This window comes from Squalius cephalus (assembly GCF_949319135.1).
Source record: "Squalius cephalus genome assembly, chromosome: 10".
NCBI lineage: Eukaryota > Metazoa > Chordata > Actinopteri > Cypriniformes > Leuciscidae > Squalius > Squalius cephalus.
Window position 1 is genome coordinate 43397409 of NC_137131.1, and position 26994 is coordinate 43424402.

Genomic DNA, 26994 nt, shown 5'->3' on the forward strand with positions numbered 1-26994 from the left:
TTTTCTTTTTTAAAAAGTATTTTATTTTTCGTGTTCGCATTTATGAGGAAAAAACAATGTTACGTGACAGTTCTCCATTACGGACGCAACCGTTATGAAAGCGGCACTAAAAGACTGCTTTAAAACTTTCACAGAGACCTCAAACAGAAAGCACAAAGCCTTTCTTTAAAGCGAATTTCGTTTTGTATTAATTGTATCTTAATTTGAATAAATAAAAAGTAAATATAGCAGACATAATCACGACACGGAGGCGCCAGCGCCTGAATCCATGAACCGAAACTCCGCGTATAAGGTAGCCTACTCGCCTCACACACCTAAAAAAAAATATATATATAAATATATCTATTATCTACATAAATCTCCATATGTAATCCGTATGAAAAGTGCATTTCTCTCTCACGCGATCACTACTGCGAAGATGAAGATCGTCAACTTCATCTTTACAGAAAACACTTGTTTATTAATAAACAATTAAAATGTCTCATTGTAATATTTTACATATTCATAATCATTACTTTTGCTGGTTCTTTGTGACAGCTTTTAAGTGCCGTTTACATGAACGCGTCACTGCATCAGCACCGAATATCGCAATATATATCGTTGGGAAAAAAATATCGCAATGTAATTTTTTTTCCAATATCGTGCAGCCCTAATACACATGCACGAAGTTCAAAACAAGAAGGGTATAGCCTTATGAAAAAAGAAAACATGCGAATATCGCGGTTGCTTGCATTCCTCTGCGGTTAGCCTGTCAGTAGCGCGGTACTGCAATATTGCAGTTATCGCAACAGCCCTATTTGGACTGACAGTCTGAACGTGGCCTTAGAGCATGCTAGCTATGGAAAAAGAAAGGACTTGTTTCACTTGACTGAGTGAGTCACCTGATAATCCTGGTACCGGCAAGGCAAGCTGTTGGAGTTGGGAACGTTATTGTCCGTGAAAGGAGCTGTGGCGAAGGAGTGCCCCTGGTTGGGATATGTGGAGACCCCATGCATGCCCTGCAGTGACGGGTGCAGCTGCTGCTGCTGATGGTGTGGGTGTTGCTGATGGTGTTGGTGTGGATGGTGTTGGTATATGTGCCCAGCGGCAGCCATGACACCGCCCATCTGAGGAGAGTTTCCTATACTGCAGCTCAGCGACGCAGGGTCACCTGTGGCCGAAAACAGGCAGCACATATTACTATACTGCATTAGTGCTAGTACATGGTAACCAGTAAATAAAACATGCAAAAGTTGGAGGAACTACAAATATCTTAACCTGGAAAAACAAAAAATTGATTGCAACCCTGGTTATGCATGCACAGTGTTTGAAAAGTACAACTACAAGATTATACTTGTTAGCATAAAGGCTAGTGTGAAAGAATCAGTGACTGATGGGGTGTAACGATACCCACGTCACGATTCGATATATATCACGAAACTCAGCAAAATCATACTATACGTGATTTATAGCAGAAAAGCATGTTTACAGTCTGGAGCAAAAAGTGGTTTTGGTCTATATAGCTAATTTTGTCCTTCATGACGACTGTGAGGGGGTGAATATTTTTATCACTCATCCGTTTAAATTATATTAAGCCTTAAAGTATTCATAATTTAGGGCGTGGCCACTTGAGTGATAGGTGGATTGCCGCTGATATCACTACTAGCCATGTCTGTTAGCGTCACGTCACCTCAGCTAATCCGCCTCGCTGCACATTTGCGTTTATCCGGGAGTGACGCGCAGCCAAGATGGCGACGGCCGGCTCCGCCCACTTTGGGCTTCAGAAATGCTCTTCAGAAACACATGACGTCACACACACTACGCCCATTTTTTTTACAGTCTATGGCTAAAACTGGTGTACATTCAGCATGATACACACATTCCACCCACAGAAACAGTCAGAAACACATACTAGAAATGTACATGTATCCACTGTTCATCACACATTTTACAGCACTCCATTAATAAACAGGAAGTCATTGAATAATTCACATGCTCCATCTAATAAAAATATCATGTTTCTGCTTTGGGCTCCAACCCTCATCAAACACGCCTGAACGAGCTAATCGAGGCCGTCAGGATTACTCGAAAGCTACAGGCGTGAGAGTCTGATCAGGGATGGAGCTTATCTCTGCAGGAATGCCTGTAAACGCAATGTTGAATACCTGAGGGACGAATATCTGACGTCTAGAAAAAGCGGCATGTTTATTGCAAGCGTGTGCGTAGTTTGCGTAGCGACAGATCGGTGTGTATAAACCCTGTGCTGGCTGATGTGATGTCATGCACATGATGTGCATTTACTGTGCTGGTTTTAAAGATCCACACACTGCCCTCCTCCACATGCGTTCACAGCACATGGAGTGAGATTAAATGCATGTGCTAAATAACAGTCGTGTCGTGTTGCATAATGAATGCGGTGTGTGGTGTCACAGAATGACGGCCCTGTGCGGACAGTGTGTATGATCTACTGGCGAGGTTGCCATGGAGACAGCAGTGCCATGATTGGTAGTGCTTTCCAAGGTATGATTCACACACACTCACACGCACACACACACACACACACACACACACACACGACTGAACAGGTCAGGGAGGAAGATGTGTGCATTACAACAGGAGCATTTGTAAGTACAGGTGCTCAGGCTAACAACACTCGTGTCATGCTAACACTGGATCTGTGCTTTTACATGCATGCGTTGAGGATACAACGTCCTTTTTGAGGGATTTCAGTCTAACAAATCTTTGAATTTGGACTGCAAGTGTCACTGTAGTGACGGTTTATGAATCATAACCTCACCTGCCTGACAGTCATCTTCCCTCCAACGTAAGATTGAGTTAATGAACAACATTTGATCAAAAGACGCTGCTTCATATCGACAGAAACCGCTTGAATGTTTCACGACAGGAGCAGTGATGTGACTTCTTGATCAGATAATAAGGAAGCTGGGATTTATCTCCAAACAGAATATCCTGCTTATGATTTAAGCGAAATTAAATAAATCACAGAAAAGGCTGTTTTTGGCTAGGTGTGTTTGGCCCATTTTTCTCCTTCATTTAGTGCAATTGTAAGAACAAACATGGTGGCCTTATGAATTTAAGCAGTCATTTAGCAGAGGATTTTATCATTAGCAACAAATCTTATTTTGTATTGAATATAGTCACTTTTAAAAAGTGTTTGTTAGAGACGACACAAAGCGGAGTGCCTATATTCTCTATTCCACACAGCTCTAGTAACTCTCTAATCCTACATTATAAAAAAGGACACAAATATTCATTATATAACATCATAACATATTTCAATATCATATGTAGGGTCTCTTAATTACAATATTGAATTCAGCAGGGCTCAACGCAAGGATTTTTTTGCCCTGACAAAATTTTCCAAAATGAAAAACAGTTATTGGTTTTAAAGGGTTAGTTCACCCTGTCCTCAATCACTCACACATGTCGTTTCAAATCCAAAAGTCTTTCGATTTTCGGAACACAAATTAAGATATTTTTAATTAAATCTGAGAGATTTCTGTCCCTCTATTGAAGGTCTGTTCACCCAAAACATCACAGCGTTCATAAAAAGGTGGTAAAATAAATCCATATGATTCGAGTCATTTAATTAAAGTCTAAAAACTAAAAAGTAAAGCGATCGAGTCTTTAGAAGACTTGGATTAAACCACTCATATGGATTTATGAACGCTTTGAAGCGTCGGAGTTTTGGGTGAAACGGACTTTCAATGGAGGGAGAATTGCTCAGATTTCATTAGAAATATCTTCATTTCTATTCTGAAAATGAACCGAAGTGTTTTGGATTGGGAACAACATGAGGGTGAGAAAATGATGACTGCATTTTAATTTTTGGGTGAACAATCTCCATTAAATTATTGTACTATATTTTAGTTTGATAATGTTTTTTATTTAATATTTTGTATTTTTAGGGGATTTTATGGTACTAAATTATATTTGCACTGCATGTATAATACATTTATTCACTTTTTGAGCATAGACCTGAAAACTTAATTCCCAACTTAAACTGTGGTAAATCTTGAATGCTTTAGAGCAACAGACTGAAGTTTGATCTCTTTTTAAAGACGACACTTGACAGATAATTGCTGAAGAGAAATAAAGTTTTAAAAATGTGAACTTAAAGTTACAGAATTTTACATTTTTCGTTATGAAAAATGCACAAAAATAATATTTTCAATTTTTATATGAAATATATATTTTCAAATACACGTTTTACACTAAAACGGCAAGAAATCCTATGGCATAAATCTAAACAAGTTGTTAATTTGAGGTTGATATCTCAAAAAAATGTGCTTTGTTTGGCCGCAGTACCAAAAGTTTTCACTAGTTGAAATTGAATGCGCTCATTTTTGACCTCGAGGAGCACAAGTGTGTATTTTTTTTACAGGATCATTTATCCTTTTTTGAATCATGTCCATGATTATTATTATTTTTTTTTCCTTTTCAAACACAGCAACTGCTAAAACCTTTACCAAGTTTTGTACCATTCCGATGAAGTAAAAAAATCTTAAAAAAAAAAAACTTAAAATTTTTCGTTCAAAAATGACCGAAGAGCACCAGAGGGTTAAGCGTGTAAACGACTGCTTCCAAATCATTACAAACATTGAGCTGCCACAATGTAAGAAATTTCACTGCTGTCCTTTCACTCTTTTCAATATCAAGGCAAACGTATTTAAAACATCCAATAAGGTAAAAAAGAAAGCATACAACCTAGGGGTGGGTGAGATGACCAAAATTCTTATGGTGTTTTCACAGCTAAAGATTGTTTGTTTTGTTCTGAAACAGGGACTTAAAGGGACATATCATGCAAATCTGACTTCTCCCGTGTGTAAGTGCTATAATCTATAATCGGGTGCCGGTGCTTCTACAACACAGAAAACGTGAAAAGTGAAACCCAGTAACTGTGTTTTGATGAGTCTTTCTCTGCAAGCATGTCAAAAAATAATCCGATCAGATTTCGCTCTCCTTCTGGCGTATGAAGAGGATCTTATTATAATATTACCGGCCCTTAATCTGCACGTTTACACACACCAGCCGACATTTGGTTCCACAAGCGCCAACAGAGACCAGTTCTAACGCAATGATGAAGATCCAGCAGAGCCTGAAGCTGTTCTGTGGTTGAGCACAGACGAGCACTGAACACTAATGACCAGAACATGTCACCGCTGTCTTATAAAGACCTCAGGAACTGTGGACACTTGTGGAGAAGATAAACATGATGATGAGATGATCAGTGTAACTCCACAACAACTACAGAAATGTCTCCACTAACATTCAGAAGCTCTTCCTGAGTCTCTCCGTAAGGCTGCACTCGCTACTGGTTATTCTGGGATTCTGGATGAGGGAGATTGGCCTGTTCTGTTATTGCTGGAGTTTCTGAAGCTTGAGTAAAGACTCCGCCCTCTTCTGAACGGAGGCGGAGCTAAAGCTCATTTAAATTTAAAGGGACACACAAAAATGGCGTGTTTTTGCTCACACCCAAAAAGGGGGAAATTTGACAAACTATAATAAATGATCTGGTATTTTGAGCTGAAATTTCACAGACACATTCTGGGAACACTATATATTCATATTACATCTTGTGAAAAGGGGCATAATATGTCACCTTTAATTTGTTACGTTGCATTTTAGCAGTGGTTCGGTTCGCTTTCACAACGCAACCTTTCAAAGCGTACCAAAATGTGTTCATGCAAATCACATGCGAGTACATTGGTCAGAGTTTCCTCCATCCATCAAGATGACAGACAAGTTCGCTCCATGAGCTTATTGTGGCTTTATTTGTAACTGTCGAGACACACACAAACACTATACAAATGTAGCCGTCATGTTAAATTATACACTACATCTGTATTAATACTGCAGCAAATGCAAACACGCTCTCTCTGATCTCCCAGCGCTGTCTAGAGGTTAACAGAGTCAAGACACACGCAAACACTGTACGAATGTTATAATGCAGTTAGAGCAGAAAGCAAGGATTGCAATGTATTGAGAAGAGCAATTACACAACATTTTAAGATGAGGAGGAGCTCTTTCGGTTTTCAACTGTGATAACTAATGTATTCACTCTCAGAATCAGACGCTACTGCTGTTTATATAGTACATTTCCCGTTATCAATTATAATACCATTTGGTTCGTTGGATTGGTTTGCTTTCACACCTCAAGCGAACCGCTCCAGAGTTCGTTCGCAATCGGGCTGAGATCATCACCTCATTCAGGCGATCTCGGAGCGATTGTTTCGGTGCGGATCCGAGCGAGATTACCGTGTTCACATACAGTACAGGTCAAAAGTTTGGAAACATTACGTTTTTTTATATTTTTGAAAGAAGTCTCTAATGCTTATCAAGACTGCGTTTATTTTATCAAAAATACAGAAAAAAAACAGTTATATTGTGAAATATTATTACAACTTAAAATAATAGTTTTCTATTTGAATATACTTTAAAGAATAATTTATTCCTGTGATGCAAAGTTGAATTTTCAGCATCATTACTCCAGTCTTCAGTGTCACATATGACATCCAGTCTATCACATGATCCTTTAGAAATCATTCTAATGTTCTGATTTATTATGAGTGCTGGAAAACAGTTCTGCTGCCTGATATATTTGATGAATAAAAGGTTAAAAAGAACTGCATTTATTCAAAATAAAAAAATATTTTCTAATAATATAAATCTTCTTTACTATCAATTTTTTTTATCAATTTAACACATCCTTGCTGAATAAAAGTATTGATTTATTTCAAGAAAAGAAAAAAAAATTACTGACCCCAAATTACTGACCAGTAGTGTATATTGTTGTTACAAAAGATTTCTATTTTTAAAATATTTGCTTCTTTTTTTAAATTTTTTACTTTTTATTCATCAAAGTATCCTAAAAAAGTATCACAGGTTATGAAAAAATATTAGGCAGCAGAACTGTTTCCAACTTTGATAATGAATCATCATATTAGAATGATTTCTAAAGGATCATGTGATAGACTGGAGTAATGATCCTGAAAATTCAACTTTGCATCACAGAAATAAATGATAATTTAAAGTATAATAAATTGAAAACCAATTATTTTAAATTGTAATAATATATCACAATATTACAGTTTTTTTCTGTATTTTTGATCAAATAAATGCAGGCTTGATGAGCAGAAGAAACTTCTTTCAAAAACATTACAAATAGTAACATTTCCAAACTTTTGACCTGTACTGTACGCCTAAACGAACCGAACCAAGGGTGAAAACGTACCTAGTTCTGAAACAAACGCTCAGGTGTGAAAGCACCTTTACATTAGCATATCAGATTTCTCAATTCCTCTACTGTCAATTCACTGTTCAGGCAAAGGTTTTAAAACATCCAATAAGGTTAAAAAAAAAGCAGCATGCAACCTCGGGGTGGCTGAGATGATCAAAATCTTACATTTGAAATTTTTCAATACCAATTTGGTGCAACAAAAGTGCTGGATATTCTCCTTACCTGTGTCAGTCATGGGTTGTGAGCAGCAGGCGTCGCTGCCGCTGGGTAGCATACAGCTAACGTTTGGCTGAACACGCTGCTGAAAGTGAGCGCTGGCGTGTCCCATCACATGGTTTCCGAGAGGAACCGGTCCGCTTTGGTTCACGGGTCCACAGTTTCCCATCGCTGTCGCCTGCATCTGGTTGATCCTGCCCGGATACTGGCTCTGGGTGTCCATCATGGCGTCGGTCGGGCCGTGCAGTCGCTGCTGAACCTGCGCGCTCTGAGACGCCACACCAGAGGTCACGACCCCCTCGGCGAAGTGCACGCGCCCCCCCGGACTCACGAGCCCCGGGTTTCTGCTCCCCCTGCCCATGTGCGAGCTGTGGTTGCTCAGAGACTGGAGTAGCTGAGCCATAGACGTGTTCGATGGCATCCGAGAGTTTTTCCGCATCTGCTCGGCGGACGGCGTTCTCATGCCGGTCATGTTGAAGAAGTTCTCGTGGTTGGTGGCGTTTGGAGGATGTTTACGCTTGCGGAGAGGGTCGCGTTGCTGTGCCATTAGCTTATCCCGAAGCGCCGCGCGTCCACTCTGGGCTTCGCTCGGTATAACCATTCCAGGGTTTGGTGGCAACATGTGTGTTTCAACAGCCCTGTTGGTCTCACCCGCACTTAGAGGGCAAGCGCCACCGGCTCCTCCGATCTTGTTTTGATTTGCTAGCTGTGCTTTGGCGGCGGCTGAGAGGAGACTGCTGGCAGGGAACGAGGCAGCGTTGTGTTGGTTAAGGATCTGGTTCAGTGGCATTCCCAAAAGGCCCGGGTGCTCCTTTTCCTTCGTGGGGGGGTACATGGGGTTGTGCTGACTGCTCATCCCTGCCAGCAACTGGGTTGGGATTTCTTTGTACTGGTGGATACCGTCCGGTTTGCCAGATGGGCTTGAAGGCAAAGCCGGTCGTGGGGAGCTCATTGAGGACCTCGGCGAGCGTGGCGGGACCTTTATCGTGGCGCACGGGGGAACGGCGAAGCTTCCTTGCTCGGATGAGGTCGACGAGGAACGGGAACGTTGCGGAGACGCTTCGATCCGGTTCAAAGCCGGCCCGGACATGTGCACAGGAGAAGTGACGGGCGACGGGGAGATTGATGTGGCTGTGCCGTGCGACGTCCTCGTCATGTGACCGACCGGTTTCACCGTGGGCAAAGGCAGGTTGCTCGGCAATGGGACGATTGCAGGAGGGATGTTTACATTCATCATTGGTACCTGAGAGTGGGCGTTGGGTTGGAAAGTGGGATTGGGTTTACTAGGAATGGGATCCAGGATGCCAAGAGGGTCTTTCTCAGAGCTCACCTGTTTGTTCTGCAGGGAACAGGGAGCCGACGGAGCCTTGTGGTGAAACACCGTTCTGCTCGAGTCCATGCCGGGCGGGTAGTTGCACATGGGCTTTTTCATAACGGGGCTCTTGTTTGGGACAGGCGGGGACAAAGGCATGTTAGTCCTTCCAGCCATTACGCATGATGACTGTGTGACGGGCGAGCCGTGCATCATGACCCCGGGAGAAGACAAAGGGATTCGGCTGTTGCTGTGGATTGCGCTTGGACTACCGGTTCCCTGGAAGCCACAGGGGTTGTTCCGCAAAAACGCGTCGGGACTGCCAATAGCGTCTGTTCTTGGGGACAGAGAACCGTCCCCGAAGGCTTGCGAGGGAGGGCTCAGCATGACTCTGCGGTACGGAGACTTGGGCCCCGGGTCCCCGCTGGCCATTCTCTGTCGGGAGAACGGAGGGAAAACGTCCTGCGGGACACACCGATCCGGAGAGAAGTGCCGCTGCCCCGCCGCCATCATCGCCTTATACGGGATCTTACATTCTGGCTGGCCCTCGTGGGTTTTACTCCTTATTGCTCGAGGCTGTGCGGTCGAGGTCATGGAGGTCACACCTGCAGGAAGACACAGAGTCGCTGTCAATCATTTAGTGTGCAGTTGTTTCTTTACCACAGGGTTTCCCGATGAGGCTATATGAACCCCTGGGAGTTTGTGCAAGATAATAATGGCTTTATTAACAGGGGGAACTGTAAATAGGGAGGTTGTTACAGTTGCAGGAGGTTGCAACCAATAACATTGGCTGTTATTTGCGATAAACTGTGATATTCTGTGACATTTATTATATTTATCAAAATGTTAGAATGACTTAATTTACATCATAAGAACCCCTGCTGCAAAGCACAGTGAAATCACCAAATACTGAGGAAAAAACATGCACAAGATTAAAAAGGGGGAAACATAATTCATTCATTCAAAAAAGGTGCTTGTTCAGATACGTTCTCATATTAAAGTGCCCCAATAATGCTATTTTAAAGGTTCCTAGTTTTGTTTTTGAGTCTCCTACAACAGGTTTACATGCATCCCAGGTAAAAAAAGAAAAAAACTCAAATTTCCTCGTGATAGACATCGCAGCATCAGCTCTTTTCTCTCAATGTCTGAGGCCATGTCCACACTAATACGGTTTCGTTTGAAAGCGTATCTTTTTCTCTCCGTTTTGGCCTTCAGTCCACACTGAGACGGCGTTTTTATTAATGAAAACGCTCTCCTAAGTGGATACATTTGAAAACGCCGTTTTCTCGTTGTAGTGTGGACGGTGAAACCGGTGGTATTTAAAAACGACGACGTAAATTTAGTCATGTGACGCATATTGTACCAATAGATATTCATGTTTATACCAGTATTGTGCCTGTTATGTGCTATTCACTTTCACACTGTTGCTAAAAATACTCTACATCTCTTCATATCACAGTCCTGCAAAGATGACAGAATTTACTCACATTTGCTGCAATACATGAGAGCAGTTTTAGCGTTTTAGACCAAACATGGTGACTGCGTGCGACCTGGACCGCATCAGTGAATGCTGAGATATTTTACTAAATAAAATGATCCTGTCAGAAGAAATGCGCAATAACTTCATTATTTATTTTTCCCTCTGAATCATATCAGTGATCTTTTGTGGGGTTTTACGCATGCGCAGTAAAAGTGAATTTAGCGTTTTCAGGAGTTTTTGAAAAGTTTCTCATCCACACTGAAACGTCTGAAAACGCCTGAAAACGCCAGTGTGGACGGAGAGCGTTTATAAACGAAAACGCCGTTTTCAAATGTCTCTGGATTAATGTAGACGTAGCCTGAAAAAGGTTTGATTTATGGATTCAGTCTCTCTAAACCCCGCCTTTCTGAGAGCTGCTCTGCTCTGATTGGTCAGATGGCCCAGTCTGCTGTGATTGGTCGACTGCTTACAGCGCGTGTCAGAAACAAAACACCAAATTAGTTACAAACCTACGTTTGCAATTTCAGGCAGTTCAGAATTGCTTTCTTTTGGGAGACAAAAACTCAATTTATCTGCACTTTGATCTTTGCAGGTGTTTTACATTCACAAACAGCTTTATTACACACTACATTAAAGGTAATAGCAGGAAAACACATAACAGGGGCACTTTAAATGTACAAAAATGATCAGAGAAGACGTCATACTTGTGCCTCCACCAGGACTGGTGAGTGTTAGGGAAGGAGGCGGCAGCTCCATGCTTTTATGCAGCGTCGCGACAGCGATAAGCTTCCTCTTGTGGATGCAAAGCTTCGTAACATCCTCATCAGCCTTCACGTCCTCGGCAGTCCTCTGCTTCACCACCGCACCAGGATCAAAATTAAAAACCTAAGAAAACAGAATCGTCAGAGCAAGCCTTGGGTTTCGGCATAAAGTCTCAGTTTGCTTTGTTTATTCAACGTGACATTTAGAGGCGATTAAATCTCTAAGTCAATGATCCCACACTGATTACTGGAAGTTATCCACACACAGTCAAATTTCCCTACTAGTAGAGTATGCGTGAAACGAGTAATATGTTGGAATAAGCAGTATTTATGAAACAAAATGGCATGCATTTACATTGTAGGTCACATGACAATGCCAACATGGTATCTCCATGAACATACAAGTGAGCAGAATAAAGGCGTTTCAAGACATTTTAACTTTTTAACTTGACACAGGGTTCAATACAGGGCTTTTTACAGCACCGTTTTTTAAGGACTTCATATAATACAATATACAAGTTATTCTTTCATACAACTGACCTTTTATCTCTCACATTTTTTCAACATTTTCAGAATATAATATTGGAAAAGAATACAGAATATGGACGGAAAGTTAAAGGTCTATATAATATATACTTTTATAAAATTCCTATTTATTCATAAATAATTAAATAAATACAGCCTCTAATGATAATCAGTATGCTGCATTACCTACTCTTCATACAGTCCTGTGTGGCGAACTCTTCCTTTGAGGCCGTTATTAATTTCCTGTGTTTTAGACACTGGTGGCATTACGCATTGTTACACTTTACACTTTATTCACAAGGAGAATTCATGATTTTTATCAGTTTTCAGAACTGATCTTGTACTTGGTTCAATAACTGCACAGAAAAAGCATTAAAGCATTAAACGCAACTGACTCTGAGCAGAGCTTAAAATACTCATTTCCATGGGCAATATGTAAATTCTGCATGAATTCTGTATATACACTTGTAAAATTGTAAGTGTCTTATCTATTGTTGGTGGTTATATGTTTGTCTTGTAAACTAGAGTCAGGAGTAGTGTTCCTAATTTCATTGTATGCAAATACAATGACAATTAAGGCTTCAATTCAATTCACTTCAATCTGTGGAATACTGGCTGCATCCAAAATCACACACTTCCCTACTCAATACTAGGTGAAAAACAGCACATTTCAGTACAAACAGGACACTTTACTATCCCATGAGGCCACGGGAGAGGATTTATGAATGGCAGTGAAGCGACGCAACTGTCTCTGGTAGGTCACATGACAGTGACAACATGGTGAATGTACATTCATACTATATAGACCTTATGTAGCTCCGCCCCTTTTCAGCGCTGCGCTCGCTGTCTTTTGACTTCCGGTCTGTATTTTCACAACGTTTTGCGTATTTATTAATGAACGGCCCGTTTTAAAATCTTCCCGGTCGACTGACATTTAAGTCATCTGCTTTAAACATTACAGTCCTCATGATGACTTTCGTTAACTTTACATTAAGTAAATCCTCTTCAAAAGCTAATTACTCCTGGACAGCAGCGGCATAGAAGTATACAGAGCGACCGCAAAAACAGAAGTTGAAAGACAATATTCTAAAGATGGCGGCGCCCTCGTGTCTCTGGTGCATAAGGTCTATAGAACATAGTTTTTATCAGTAGCAAAGTAATTACTCCTTCAAAATAAGCACCTAGTCAGAGAGTATGTGATTTCCCACACAGCCACTATGATCTGGATTGTTCATCACTCATGTCATCCTCAAAGTATATGATTTTTTTTCTTCAAAGTCAAACGAAGATTTTCAGGAAAAGAATCCCTCTCTGAGAGTCCATATAATGCCACTGAATGGCTGCCGCTCGTTTCATGAGACGGACGTTGTGACGCTTGTTTGAGAAGTGACGGTCCTCTGTGCTTCTGCATTACTTCACGATGCACTTACGTTTGTGTCAAGATGAACTCGTGAAAAGGACAGTCGACGAAATTATTTTGGATTATTTTCCTAAAAATCTTCGTTTGTGTTTTTCTGAAGAAAGAAAGTCACACATCAGGGATGATATGAGGGTGAGTAAATGATGAGAGCATTTTAATCTTTGGTTGAACTGTCCCTTCAACGGTCTATTAAACGCATCACTACTGTCAGAGAAGAAACGGGGAAGTACGGCTGAGTTTGCATAGGAAATAAATCGAAAAGCAGCACTTTCAGCCTGAACAGCTTATTTTCATGACCCAAAATACCTTTCAAAGAAGCTGACTATTGTTTTATTTTGACTGAGTAATTTTAGTTGTCTGGTCTCGGTTTTACTGACTAAACTCCAAATGATTCAGTGAGAGAGCAACTGAATAAATCAAAATTCAGGCCATTTTGCAAACCTGTTTGGCCACATATAAATGAAGTCTGATTCATTGCTCAATATTGAAATATTCTCAGGCATATCAGGTTTCTCAGGTCAGCTTGAGCACGCGTGGTTCACAACCGAACAGTGAATGAAGACATGAGATCCTCGTGAAGGTTGAGGAATGGAGCGTCTATGCTGATCTTGCAGTGATTTATCCTCCACATCAACACTATTATCAGTGACGATGTAAACTTATAGGCTATGTTATAGCATGTATGTGTCATAGATGTATACGTCTATGCAATAATGTGGCTTTTGGAAACATGTCCGGAGTGTATGCATGGTGTTTGTGGAATGGGCAACTTCGGTACTGACCTTGGGCAGGATGAGCGGACACTCCAGACCACATTTACAGGTGCCATCAGTCAGCAAGTAAGACTTCACCTGCTCGAGGCAGGACAGCACTGATCCACTTGGACTGCACACACACACACACACACACACACACACACACACACACCAGATACACTATTACTTTACAGAATTTAGAATTGGTCTCATATTTAATGAAGTTTGCAGTAGGGATGCACCGATATGAACATTTTGGCCGATACCGATAACCGATAGGCTAATTCTTTATATTTGAAAGCCGATAACCGATATATCGGCCGATAAATCCAAATCCAAATTTTGATATATATTTTGAGAGCCTGATTACAAAAACAAAAGTCTCACCATTAAAATCCATGTCCCAAACACACAATTATAATGTTCTCATAATTTTCTGTAGCCGATATGACGACTTGTGCTGCACTTCACTGTACTTTCCTTTCTCGAAGTGATTTCAATCATATTTCAAGCAATTCAAAACCATCATGGCGAAGCTGAAGCGTCTCAGCTGAAGGAAATAATCCATTATTTATCAGCTTTAATATATCTGCCAAATTTTGTTATCGGGCCGATAACGATAACATTAAAAAATTAACAAATATCGCCCGATCCCGATATGGCGGCCGATATATCGTGCATCCCTAGTTTGCAGCATTGAGTGTTATGTTCCTGTTTATCAGGGTGAAGCTGCTTTGTATAAAGACCTGCAGAAATAAAGGTGACTTGACAAATACAGTAAAGACATCAATCTATAAAAGTGAAAATAGACACTTTAGTTTTGACAAATAATGTCAAAAGTGTCTGGAGGACTATCTGAAATGACATGTTTCACACAGGGTCCAGACTGAACACACTGAAAGAGAGCAGCTTTGAGCGAGTCAAAGGCTTGTCACGATCATGAATTATGAGCTGACGATTAATTGTCATTCAAGATATTGCAATTAGCTTCTGTTTTGTTCATGCCACTTACAGTGTCAGCCTCAGGGCATCTAACTAACTTTTTGCCACTCCTGCCAATGGCCGGTGAATTAAGAAAATGTACCGGCTGTTAAACCATTTTTGCAAAAACAGGCATTAATAAACAGAGCAATTCCAATCAGTGAATCGCTCCTTATGACACCAAAATTTTAGATACCAGTGAAAGTTCACAATTTTCTATTTCAATATTGATACCACAGTTAAAACTACTAGCCGGCTAACGAATATACATTTAAAACATTACTAAAGAAAAGTCAAGTCAGTAATAATAAAAACACAATCAAATTAAAAGCAAAAGCACATATAAATACAATATAATAAGATACAAATGACATTAACAGTGCTTTTCAGGTTAGTCTAACAGTAGTTCTCAGGTACAGGAATTTAATAAATTAAGCACATGTAAGATAACACTGCATAACCTTAAATTTATAAATTAAACATCGTAATCCTTATTAAAGTTACAAAAGTTATTTTTCAGTGATTTTAACTTTGTCCTCTGTTGTTTGATGAACATTAAAACACAGACGGCTGCAGGAATATTAGGCTAATGTCACTTTAACAGCGAATGCACGGATCTAATAGACTGATACTGATGCAAATGCATTTATTTTCTCAACTGTTTACGTTCAGGACAGACATAACCGACTATGTTTACTAGGATACTCGATATTGTTTGGCATAAAATTGTGTGAATTTAGACCTATCACTATATTTGTGTACTTTATAACAGTGTTATCCCTGCTAGATGAGGACTCTCCTGTTTCTGTGTACCACACTGGAAAAGTAGAGCAATAAGGCATTTCCTTGAGCGCTTAAATTTCCCTTATTTGGATGGCAAAGTTGTGATTAAAATTCAACTGCACAATTATTGCGGTCATCTCAAATATTTGCTGTTATGAACTGTTGTGACTCTGATGAACTGTTATGAATCTGAGATTCGCTGATGTAAGTGATGTGAGCGAATCAAAACCCAGTCCCCCCCCCCCCACTTTATGTAGTGATGTGCACACGAAACTCCCCACATAAAGCCAGGGAAACCAAAATAGGGAAATGAAATGGAGAGCAACTCTCATAATCATAAATGATGCGCCGAGTGACAATCACCTGCTGTTTGTCATTAATACGCAACAGACGAATAGCTAAACAATGCCACTGTTGCATTGACAAAAATCAATTTTTAACAAAAATACTTAGAGCTGTGCGATTAATCGTAATAAAAATCACGATGTGAGCATGCAGGATTTCTAAACCAATCTGAACGCAGCGCGAGAGAACAGAGCAGAGCGGGTTTACCGATATGACATGGAAGAAAGCGCAGAAACAGGGAAGATGAACTCAGGGAAGGATAAGCATCATAAGCAAAACAACATCCATGGTTTTGGAATAATTTGGATGCAGGATGAATGACGGATCACAGAGCCAGGAGATTTGAAAGACCTGTCAAACTATCGTTGAGGCAAAACAATGAAGGTGCATTTCACACAAGACGCATTTCTGAGGTTAAAAACATGTTTTTAAAAGCTGAACTTCTTTAATCTTGAGCGAGATCCTGCAAAAGACGTGAGATGCGAGGGCAATGGTTAAAGACGTCCGTCTAGCGCGTGTTTACATAGAAAAACAATGGACATTGTGAACCAGTTGAATAAAAATTCAATAATACAGGCATTTGCGAACTGCACACACCATATGAAGAGTTCAAAAGGCATAAAGAAATAACAAACGGCGTCACATATCATTTATGCAAAGATACGGCGCCCGCAAATATCGCCAATAAAGCCGGCTTCCAGAACATGACACAAGCAAGTGTGTGTGTAAGGAAAATTTGTTCCGCACAGCATTATTATAGAAGCTTGTTTCCGCCACAGATTAAATAAAAAAGGTAACTGCGACTTTTTATCTCACAATTCTGTCTTTTTTACTCACAATTGCATGATATAAACTCAGAACTGCAATTTATAAAGTCAGAATTGCGTGATATAAAGTCGCAATTGTGTTATAAAGTCAGAATTGCGTGATATAAAGTAGCAATTGTGAGAATTGTAGGAATTCTGAGGAAAAAAGTCAGTCTTTTTTTCCTTAAAAAAAAAAGGAATTCATATTGGAATTCATAACTTGCAATTGCGAGTTTATATCTCACAATTCTGAGAAAAGATGTCTGAATTGTGTGATATAGTTGCAATTGTGTTTTATAAAGTCAGAATTGCGTGATATAAAGTCGCAATTATCTTTTAAAATGTTTTATTCTGTGGCGGAAACACGCTTCCATACAAAATAGCGATCCACGGCTTGTAAGAAATATTTATGACCAGTAAATTTTGGCAGGTGAGGCAAAAAAATAATTTGGACCGAGCTAATGCAACAGTCAAGCATCTCAAAGGGGTCGTCAGATGCTAAATTCACTTTTATATGGGGTTTGCATAATGTGTCTTTGCTGTGTGTGAACACAACCACCATACAATGAAGAAAATTCATTCACCCCTTACTTTTTAATCCCTCAAAAAGTCTAAACACTCTTAATAATCAAGCCTTTGGATTTTATGAGCACTATGATGTCATATTGCGGGTGAGCAGTTGCTCATTATCATTTAAAGAGACATGCACCGAAACGGGTCGCTGTGAACAGAGCTGTTCTTGAGGAGGTAAAAGGGTGTTGTTTTACACGACCATTGAGGAATTATAACCAAACATGCTAAAACTGTGCTAGTTCATGCTTGAAACATGTTAACAACATGCTAAAACACATTGTTAACATGAATTAGCATGTTGCTAACATGAAATAGCACATTGTTAGTATGATTTATGTTTTAGCACATTGCAAACATGAATTAGACATTGCTAACATGAATTAGCATGCCGCTAGCATGTTTTAGCACGTTGCTAACATGAATTAACACATTGTTTGCATGAATTTGCATTTTTTAACACATTGTTAACCTGAATTAACGTGTTGCTAGCATGAATTAGCTTGTTATTAGTATGTTTTACACGACCATTGAGGAATTTTAACCAAAGTTTGTTACAAACTTGACATGAAGACCCTGAAGAATCATTCCAACTTGTGGAAAATGGGCATCCGATGACCCCTTTAAAACATGCTAGCATTGTGCTAATTCATGCTTGAAACATGTTAGCAACATGCTAAAACACATTGAATGGCACATTTTTAGTATGATTTATGTTTTAGCACATTGCAAACAATGAATTAGACATTGCTAACATGAATTAACACATTGTTTGCATGAATTTGCATTTTTTAACACATTGTTAACCTGAATTAACATGTTACTAGCATGAATTTGCATTTTTTTTTACACATTGTTAACCTGAATTAACGTGTTGCTAGCATGAATTAGCTTGTTGTTAGTATGTTTTTTACACGACCATTGAGGAATTTTAACCAAAGTATGTTACAAACTTGACATGAAGACCCTGAAGAATCATTCCAACTTGTGGAAAATGGGCATCCGATGACCCCTTTAAAACATGCTAGCATTGTGCTAATTCATGCTTGAAACATGTTAACAGCATGCTAAAACACATTGTTAACCTGAATTTGCATGTTGCTAGCATGAAATAGCATGAAGACCCTGAAGAATGACACCAACTTGTGGAAAATGGGCATCCGATGACCCCTTTAAAGGGGTTTCCATATAAAAGTGAATTTTGCATCCGATGACCCCTTTAAAACATGCTAGCATTGTGCTAATTCATGCTTGAAACATGTTAACAGCATGCTAAAACACATTGTTAACCTGAATTAGCATGTTGCTAGCATGAAATAGCATGAAGACCCTGAAGAATGATACCAACTTGTGGAAAATGGGCATCCAGTGAACCGTTTAAACATAAGGAGAGCGTGCATGGAGTGAGAACACACCTGATATACAGGACCCCCGAGGGCTCCACCTTTCGCTGCCAGCCGATGGGCACCTGGGCGAGATGTCCTCTGCCGTCCCCACCCTCCCTGTCTTTACCTCCATTCATTTTTATGGACCAGTGCAAAACTCCTCGTGAGAGATCACACGCTCTTCTCTGTCCCGACACAATGTCTCATTCTGGCGCTCAGAAGAGGGAAGACGGAGCACAACTTTCCCGGGACCGCAGTGAGGCGGGCTCACAGCGCAGACCCGCCGCGAAACGGACTCATTACTTTTCCACTCGACGCAGACAGAACCTCCGCTGCTAGAGTCCGACCAATCAAAGCCATGAGAAAGAAGTCTGAAAGCGCTTCTGATCTTGACATAAAAGCACCTCAAATGACTAGACGCATGGAAGAGTTGCAGCTCCCAGCAGGCAGTGGGACCGGCGGGTCCAGGTCATGTGACGTGTCTTCACAGTGGACCGCACACGGCACGTTCTCTCGGCAGGTCTTGAGATGCGCTGCTCATCGTGGACCGTTTAGATGCGGCTCGCGGAAATTCATGGTTCCTAAAAGAGAGAGAAAACATTATAATCCAAACACTCATTAGATCTTTCGTCCACACGCTCCTCTCAAACCCCCGCTCTACCAAAACTACAGTGCGCTTCTGCTCAACACACCGTAATGATCTGAGAGCGGAAGACTTCATCCAAATGCTGCCGTGAGACTCATTAATGAAGTCAGTGAATCTGTGATCATATTCTCAAAAATACTAAATGCAACTGAAAGGAACAAAATCTCTTTTGGTTTTAGGGCTGTGTATAAGTATTTTGTATATATAAATACACACACATGCATGTATATATTAAAGAAATATATATATATATAATTTATATTATATTATATTATATTATATTATATTATATTATATTATATTATATTATATTATATATATATATATATATATATATATATTTCTTCTGAGACATACACATATTTGCATGTATATATATATATATATATATATATATATATATATATATATATATATATGAAATATATATATACATGCAAATATGTGTATGTCTCAGAAGAAATATATATATATATAATATAATATAAATTATATATATATATATATATATATATATATATATATAATGAAGTCAGTAAATCTGAGATCATTTTCTCAACCCTCAAAATGCAACTGAAAGGAACAAAATGCCATTTGGTTTCTTTCTTTCTTTCTTTCTTTCTTTCTTTCTTTCTTTCTTTCTTTCTTTCTTTCTTTCTTTCTTTCCCTTGTAAAGCCATGTAAAGCTTCTATGGCTATATTCCAGGTTTAGTTATTCAATTTAAAAATAAATAAGTCAAATAATAAATAATTTTTTTCTAAAAACCTTAAAGGACGATATCGATAAATATACTTCTAAAATCCTTCTAACCGAGTCCACACCACAACTATCAAGATAGAAACAATATCATCGGAATCACTTTCAGAATGATTTTCCTGACAGCCAATCAGAATCCTGCGTTAAAGCGCTGGAGCATTTAAAGAGACAGACGACAGAATTATAAATGATAGTGTGGACAGTTTCATCTCAAATCTGAAGCAGCGCAACCGCTTCAACATTAATAATCAGAAATGTTTCTTGAGCATCAAATCATCATATTAGAGTGATTTCTGAAGGATCATGTGACACTGAAGACTGGAGTAATGATGCTGAACATTCACAGGAATTAATTATATTTTACCGACCCCAATCTTTTGAACTCTACTGAGCAACTCAACTAAGGTGAGCTCTGATTGGTCAGGACAGATTAGCGAGAGATGAAATGTCGCACAGCAGACCTTTATAACGTGACGGCATCATCAGCATGAGTAAATAACACTGATGATTTCAAAAAGACATTTGAACACGGCCCACAAAGAGAAAGATCCTGGATGAATTTAGGGCACTTAATAAACAGTACGGCTACGTACTTCAGACCGCAGGCTAAAGAGGACCAATCAGATTTATCTTGCACACATGATCTCAGATCTGTTTTCCCCATGACAGTGTGAGCGGCTCGAACCACATGGATCTTTTCCGTTCAGGTTTATGTCACTTCCATGTGTGATACAGGTCAGGTGTTTCGCAATGCGTCCTCAGTCTGAACAGTCACATCAGAATTCATGCAACTTTTATGTCTAGAGCTCATGGGACATTTTACACAGCCGATGTTATCAAGACAGTTGTGAAAGACGGTCAGTGAAGGACAGTGGTGTGTCAGAACTACAGTACTCCAGACACAGCTCTTTACACACAGCAAAACATGGCTCGTATTATCACGTTTAAAAACTCTGCATCCTCGTCATTGTTATTTTACACTGCCTGCGCATTCACTCGCTCGCTTCCACGGCAGATCACACCATACACACACGCAATCACTTACTATATTGTTCCTCCGTATGACAGCGTGACGTCTTTTTACTCGTTCTTTTGTGCATGCAAGTCAGTTCAGGATCAGGATCTGTTCACACTGGAATCTGATTTAAAACAACAAATTGAAATGCTAAACAAAAAATCGGATCTGAGCAGTGTGAACGTAGCCTAAGCTTTTCTGATCTGAAGGCAGACTGAATCAAGAGCGGAGCGTGTGCGAGATCTGAATTCACTCCTGAACACCAGCAGTGTGAACGGGTCTGAGTCCGGATCACACAAACCTCAACGCTGGACTTCGAGAAGACACGGCCACATTCATGAAGACGAGCAGCTGTGTGTGTCACTGTGTTGCTGACTCACTACAGGTCTGAATGAGCAGCACACACACACACACACACACACACCTGCACGAGTGCTGTCAGAGGAGATTCTGACAAGAATGAAACCCATTACCTGAGCAATCAGGTGCTAATCTGCACAAACTACACTGAAACTGAAGCACAACACAGCAGAGATGACACAATGTGATCATACACACAAGTTGTGTCTCAAATGACGCACTATATGCGTATATATACACAATATTTTGTCATTCAACATTGATCCTTCACTAAGTAAAGCTGTCGAGTGCACGAAGCATCCAATGTTCAACACTTTGCTTTTTCGGTTAATTAAGTGCATCAAAAAAAAATGGCATAGAATAGTGTACAAGTATGCAAATTAGGCCAGACCTACAGAGTCCAGCTGTTGTGCCCAGCGGTGACCCTTAAAGAGGTCAGAGGTCATTCACTACAATGTGTGCTGACTGAACAACATCAAAAATGACAATGTTATCAGCTCACAAAGCACAGAGAAATATTCACAAGTTAAACGACAACAGGACAATATACAGTACGTGAAGAAGACACAGAACGTCTTGATCACTACATGAGTGTTGTATTAGACACATCAGGGGTGTGTGTGTGTGTGAGAGAGAGAGAGAGAGAGAGAGAGAGAGAGAGAGAGAGAGAGAGAGAGAGAGAGAGAGAGAGAGAGACACACACTCCAGGTGTTGCCTACCTGTCATTAACATGACATAAGATGATTCCCATCTCGGCATTCAGGTTTATCCACCGACTGATAGCTGTAAATACTGTGGTAATCACTGATATATGAGTGACAGTTGTACTGACAGTAAAATAATGTGAGTTTCAGATGTGATCAGACTCTCTCTGGAAGATATACTGACACTGATGAGACAGTAAACGTCCTGCTCACACACTTGTGTGCTTGTATCACGACAAACATCACATTCACAATCACTTATTTCAGCATTTACTGATGACAACACTAACCCAGAGCAGATAAATGAGCTGCTGGCCCACAGCTAAGGCTAAAGCTAGCCCGAGATGATGTCGAAGAGCATCAGAGGTCGGATCGCGGCTCAGCACGGGCTCGGCTCGGTTCGGTTCGGGATGAAGCTCTGGGCTCATTATGGCTGCGGGTGAATCCGAGCGAGCGCACACGCGCGCGCGCGCGCGCACACACATACACACACACACACATACATATACACACAGCTAACTGCTAACCTAAACAACACACGCGCAACAAACATACAATCACACGTACACACACGTACCTGCTCGCGTGCGGGCCGGAAACACTCTTTTAGCGGATTTACACTCAAATGTGTCGCCGCGGCCGAAGCACAGCAGCAGCGGCTCGATCTACCTCATAACACCCGCCACACGCATCATTTCTGTCCGCTGGAAGCTCCCAGGAGGATAATAACGGAGGAAGAGTCCGCTCGGGTTTGTTTCACATCGACTCTGAGCGTTTAAAAATAAAAACAAAACGTCCACAAGCATCAACACATCCGCTGCTCTTCTGCGCTCGGGATGGAAAGATGGAGCTCCGCTGTGCGCATGCGCCCCTGACAGCGACCACAATGCACCGGGGCATGACGGGACACACGAATGAGTTCGGCCATGTAGCCTGTTTGTTAAATGTTTCATGAGAACGTTGATGCCTCGTTATTATGATTCATACATGTAAATGGTCAGCAAAAAATTAAATTAAAATTAAATAAAATAAATAAATAGGCCCATGAAAAAACGTTATGCTCAGCTGTGTCAGTCAGTGTCCTTTTCATTTGCATCCCATACATAAAATATTTACAGAATATAGATTGTAAAATTCAAATAAATGAATATCAGTTTTAACAGTTCATGGTAATTACATGAATACAATTCAGTTCACATTTATTTGTATAGCGCTTAGTTTTCACAATACACATCGTTTCACAGCAGCTTTACAGAAAATGCATGATCCACATTACAATTTAGAGTGATCTGTAATCAGAATCAGAGGTAACTGGCTAAGTTATGTATTTCAGAAATGTACATATACAAATCCCAGTTAACTAAAAACGTATTCATTTAAACAATGTAATAATTTAAGGCAGAAACAATGAGCTCATTGAAGCAATGATTACGCCATTATTACACCAATATAAAATTAATAATATTTAAAATAACTCAAAAACTCAAGGAAAACCAATATGCCATACTTTCTACTTGTTTATTTTAAAAAACATAATTAAAAATGTAAAGTACTTAAACGGCAATCGAATTAATGTTTATTAAAAATATTAACTTAGTCTATGTCAAGTAGAATTAAGGAACGAGTGGTTGATGGTAAAGTCCGCCCTTTCTGGCTGTGCTTATTCGTGTATTTATTTTTAAAAAGAAATGGAAGGTCTCAAACTTTATGTTCCTCTTTATGTGGTAGAATATGAAATAGTGTATTACTGTCTTTTGTCTGCTAATCGTTTGCTTTGATTCTTCTTGCTCCTTGCTATCTAGTTAGCTAGTTAGTGTTAATCCTGGTGCTTGTGTCTTATGTTATTGGTTGTTCCCGGTTTTGTGTTGTACACAAGAATAAATCATTAAATAAGCAATAAAAATAAAAGAAAGTTTGCAGCCCAATTTACTCCCTTTCGGTTGAGTGGGCGTGACGATAGGGTGGTTCTGCGCATGCGCGTGTCGCGCTCTCGGTTGCCCTTCCCACTGAAGACTGTCAACACACACAGAACATTAGAGTTTTCATAACTATAAGGATCTTGGAACAGCGTTGAGGATCAATCCAAATTTCATCTCAACTGTTCGTGGATCATTGTTGTTGTTAATGAAAGGCCGCAGCTGAGATGCGCGACGCGCTGTTGACGCCTGTCAGACGCTTCCCGTGGGCGACTAACGTTAATGTGACCCTGTACGGGTGCCTGTTCGCGGGCGGCGATCTCGTGCACCAGCGCTTCTCTCGGAGAGAACAGGTGGACTGGTCGCACACGAGGAACGTGGCCGTGGTCGCGTTCAGCTTTCACGGCAACTTCAATTTCTTCTGGATGCGGTTCCTGGAGCGACGCTTCCCCGGTAACGCGTTGCGAGCGGTGATGCAGAAGCTCGTGCTGGACCAGACGCTCGCCGCGCCGCTCGCCATCAGCGCGTTCTACACAGGTGAGAACAGGTGACTGACTGACTGACAGGTCTTATGACGAGATGTGTTGTGATGATGTCATACACAGGTGACTGACTGACTGACAGGTCTTATGACGAGATGTGTTGTGATGATGTCATACACAGGTGACTGACTGACTGACTGACTGACAGGTCTAATGACGCGAGATGTGTTGTGATGATGTGTTGTGATGATGTCATACACAGGTGAGCACAGGTGACTGACTGACCGACTGACAGGTCTTATGACGAGATGTGTTGTGATGATGTCATACACAGATGAGCACAGATGACTGACCGACTGACAGGTCTTATGACGAGATGTGTTGTGATGATGTCATACACAGATGAGCACAGATGACTGACTGACTGACAGGTCTTGTGACGCGAGATGTGATGTGAGATGTGTTGTGATGATGTCATACACAGGTGTGAGTTTCATGGAGGGCAGAGATGAGATCCTGCAGGACTGGAAGGAGAAATTCCTCAACACGTACAAGGTGAGTCTGCAGGCGTCATTTATACAGATCTGTAGTTTTGCCGGTAAATGTCAGATTGGCGAGGCAGCAGGATAGAGATAGAGTCACACACCTGTGTTTGTTTCTCTGTGCAGACCGGGCTGATGTACTGGCCGATTATGCAGGTAAATAGCACTCACAACACTTTCTCACATTTAAAGGTACAGTAAGCAATTTCTGAGAAACGTTGTTGATAATTGAAATCGACAAAACAAACACGCCCCCCCCAAACAAACACGCCCCTAGCCAAAACAAACACGCCCCTAGCCAAAACAAACACGCCCCTAGCCAAAACAAACACGTCCCCCCAAACAAACACGCCCCTAGCCAAAACAAACACGCCCCCCCCCAAACAAACACGCCCCTAGCCAAAACAAACACGCCCCCCCAAACAAACACGCCCCTAGCCAAAACAAACACGCCCCCCCAAACAAACACGCCCCTAGCCAAAACAAACACGCCCCCCCAAACAAACACGCCCCTAGCCAAAACAAACACGCCCCCCCCAAACAAACACGCCCCTAGCCAAAACAAACACGCCCCCCAAAACAAACACGCCCCTAGCCAAAACAAACACGCCCCCCCAAACAAACACGCCCCTAGCCAAAACAAACACGCCCCTAGCCAAAACAAACACGCCCCTAGCCAAAACGAACACGCCCCTAGCCAAAACGAACACGCCCTAGCCAAAACGAACACGCCCCTAGCCAAAACGAACACGCCCCTAGCCAAAACAAACACGCCCCTAGCCAAAACAAACACGCCCCTAGCCAAAACAAACACGCCCCTAGCCAAAACAAACACGCCCCTAGCCAAAACAAACATGCCCCTAGCCCAAACAAACACGCCCCTAGCCAAAACAAACACGCCCCTAGCCAAAACAAACACGCCCCTAGCCCAAACGAACACGCCCCTAGCCAAAACAAACACGCCCCTAGCCAAAACAAATACGCCTCTAGCCAAAACAAACACGCCCCTAGCCAAAACGAACACGCCCCTAGCCAAAAGAATCATGCCCCTAGCCAAAACAAACACGCCCCTAGCCCAAACAAACACGCCCCTAGCCAAAACAAACACGCCCCTAGCAAAACGAACACGCCCCTGGCCAAAACAAACACGCCCCTAGCCAAAACAAACACGCCCCTAGCCCAAACGAACACGCCCCTGGCCAAAACAAACACGCCCCTAGCCAAAACAAACACGCCCCTAGCCCAAACAAACACGCCCCTAGCCAAAACAAACACACCCCTAGCCAAAACAAACACGCCCCTAGCCAAAACAAACATGCCCCTAGCCCAAACAAACACGCCCCTAGCCAAAACAAACACGCCCCTAGCCAAACAAACACGCCCCTAGCCAAAACAAACACACCCCTAGCCAAAACAAACACGCCCCTAGCCAAAACAAACACGCCCCTAGCCCAAACAAACACGCCCCTAGCCAAAACAAACACGCCCCTAGCCAAACAAACATGCCCCTAGCCCAAACAAACACACCCCTAGCCAAAACAAACACGCCCCTAGCCAAAAGAATCACACCTCTATCTTGACAGCTCCGCCCCCAAATTCATGAAAATACATAATCATGGTCATACGCGAGTCTAGTTTCAGTCGAAGCCATGTGTTTTTGTAAGACAATATCCATATTTACAACTTTATAAACTATAATGACTGGCTTCCGGGAATGGCCGTACGCAAGTCTAGTTCCAGTGGAAGAGTGACCTCTGACCCGACGTGTGACCTCTGACCCGACGCGTGATGTAGGATTAGCGTAAGCTTAGGTGAGAGTAGACGTCTCTCACGGTTCAAACAACAAACTCAAGTCCCCAAACTCATTTTTCTAATTCAAATTTTTGCTAATTCGTGACCAGTGTTTTGTTTTGCTCTATCCTCTTCGCTTCTGCGTTCGTCAATACATCATGCGTCGGGTCAGAGGTCATGCGTCGGGTCAGAGGTCACTCTT

The 26994-nt window shown here is 41.2% G+C and overlaps 3 protein-coding genes across 4 annotated transcripts in view; 2 read left to right on the forward strand and 1 right to left on the reverse strand.

Moving 5' to 3' along the window:
* Nucleotides 1-22934, reverse strand: part of mbd5 (methyl-CpG binding domain protein 5) — a 34851-nt gene extending 11917 nt beyond the window's left edge. Inside the window, exons 1-6 of one of the 2 annotated variants that reach the window (XM_079884021.1) lie at nt 22639-22934; nt 18610-19160; nt 13737-13839; nt 10953-11133; nt 7463-9373; nt 882-1150 (exon numbers count right to left, since the gene is read on the reverse strand). In XM_079884021.1, the coding sequence (XP_079740147.1) occupies nt 882-1150; nt 7463-9373; nt 10953-11133; nt 13737-13839; nt 18610-18716 (2571 nt within the window). In that variant the 5' untranslated portion in view covers nt 18717-19160; nt 22639-22934. Of the gene's footprint in view, nt 1-881; nt 1151-7462; nt 9374-10952; nt 11134-13736; nt 13840-18609; nt 19161-22351; nt 22582-22638 lie in introns of those variants that run through there. The other variant, XM_079884022.1, reaches the window with a different exon arrangement.
* Nucleotides 1-26994, forward strand: part of LOC307165431 (G-protein coupled receptor 4-like) — a 706289-nt gene that overhangs the window by 118550 nt on the left and 560745 nt on the right. The gene's annotated exons all lie outside the window — the stretch shown is intronic.
* The window catches only part of LOC307165457 (mpv17-like protein), a 6347-nt gene continuing 3406 nt past the window's right edge, over nt 24054-26994 (forward strand). Inside the window, exons 1-3 of the mRNA XM_079883062.1 lie at nt 24054-24514; nt 24944-25014; nt 25128-25157. Coding sequence (XP_079739188.1) covers nt 24205-24514; nt 24944-25014; nt 25128-25157 — 411 coding nt within the window. The 5' untranslated portion in view covers nt 24054-24204. The remainder of the gene's footprint in view (nt 24515-24943; nt 25015-25127; nt 25158-26994) is intronic.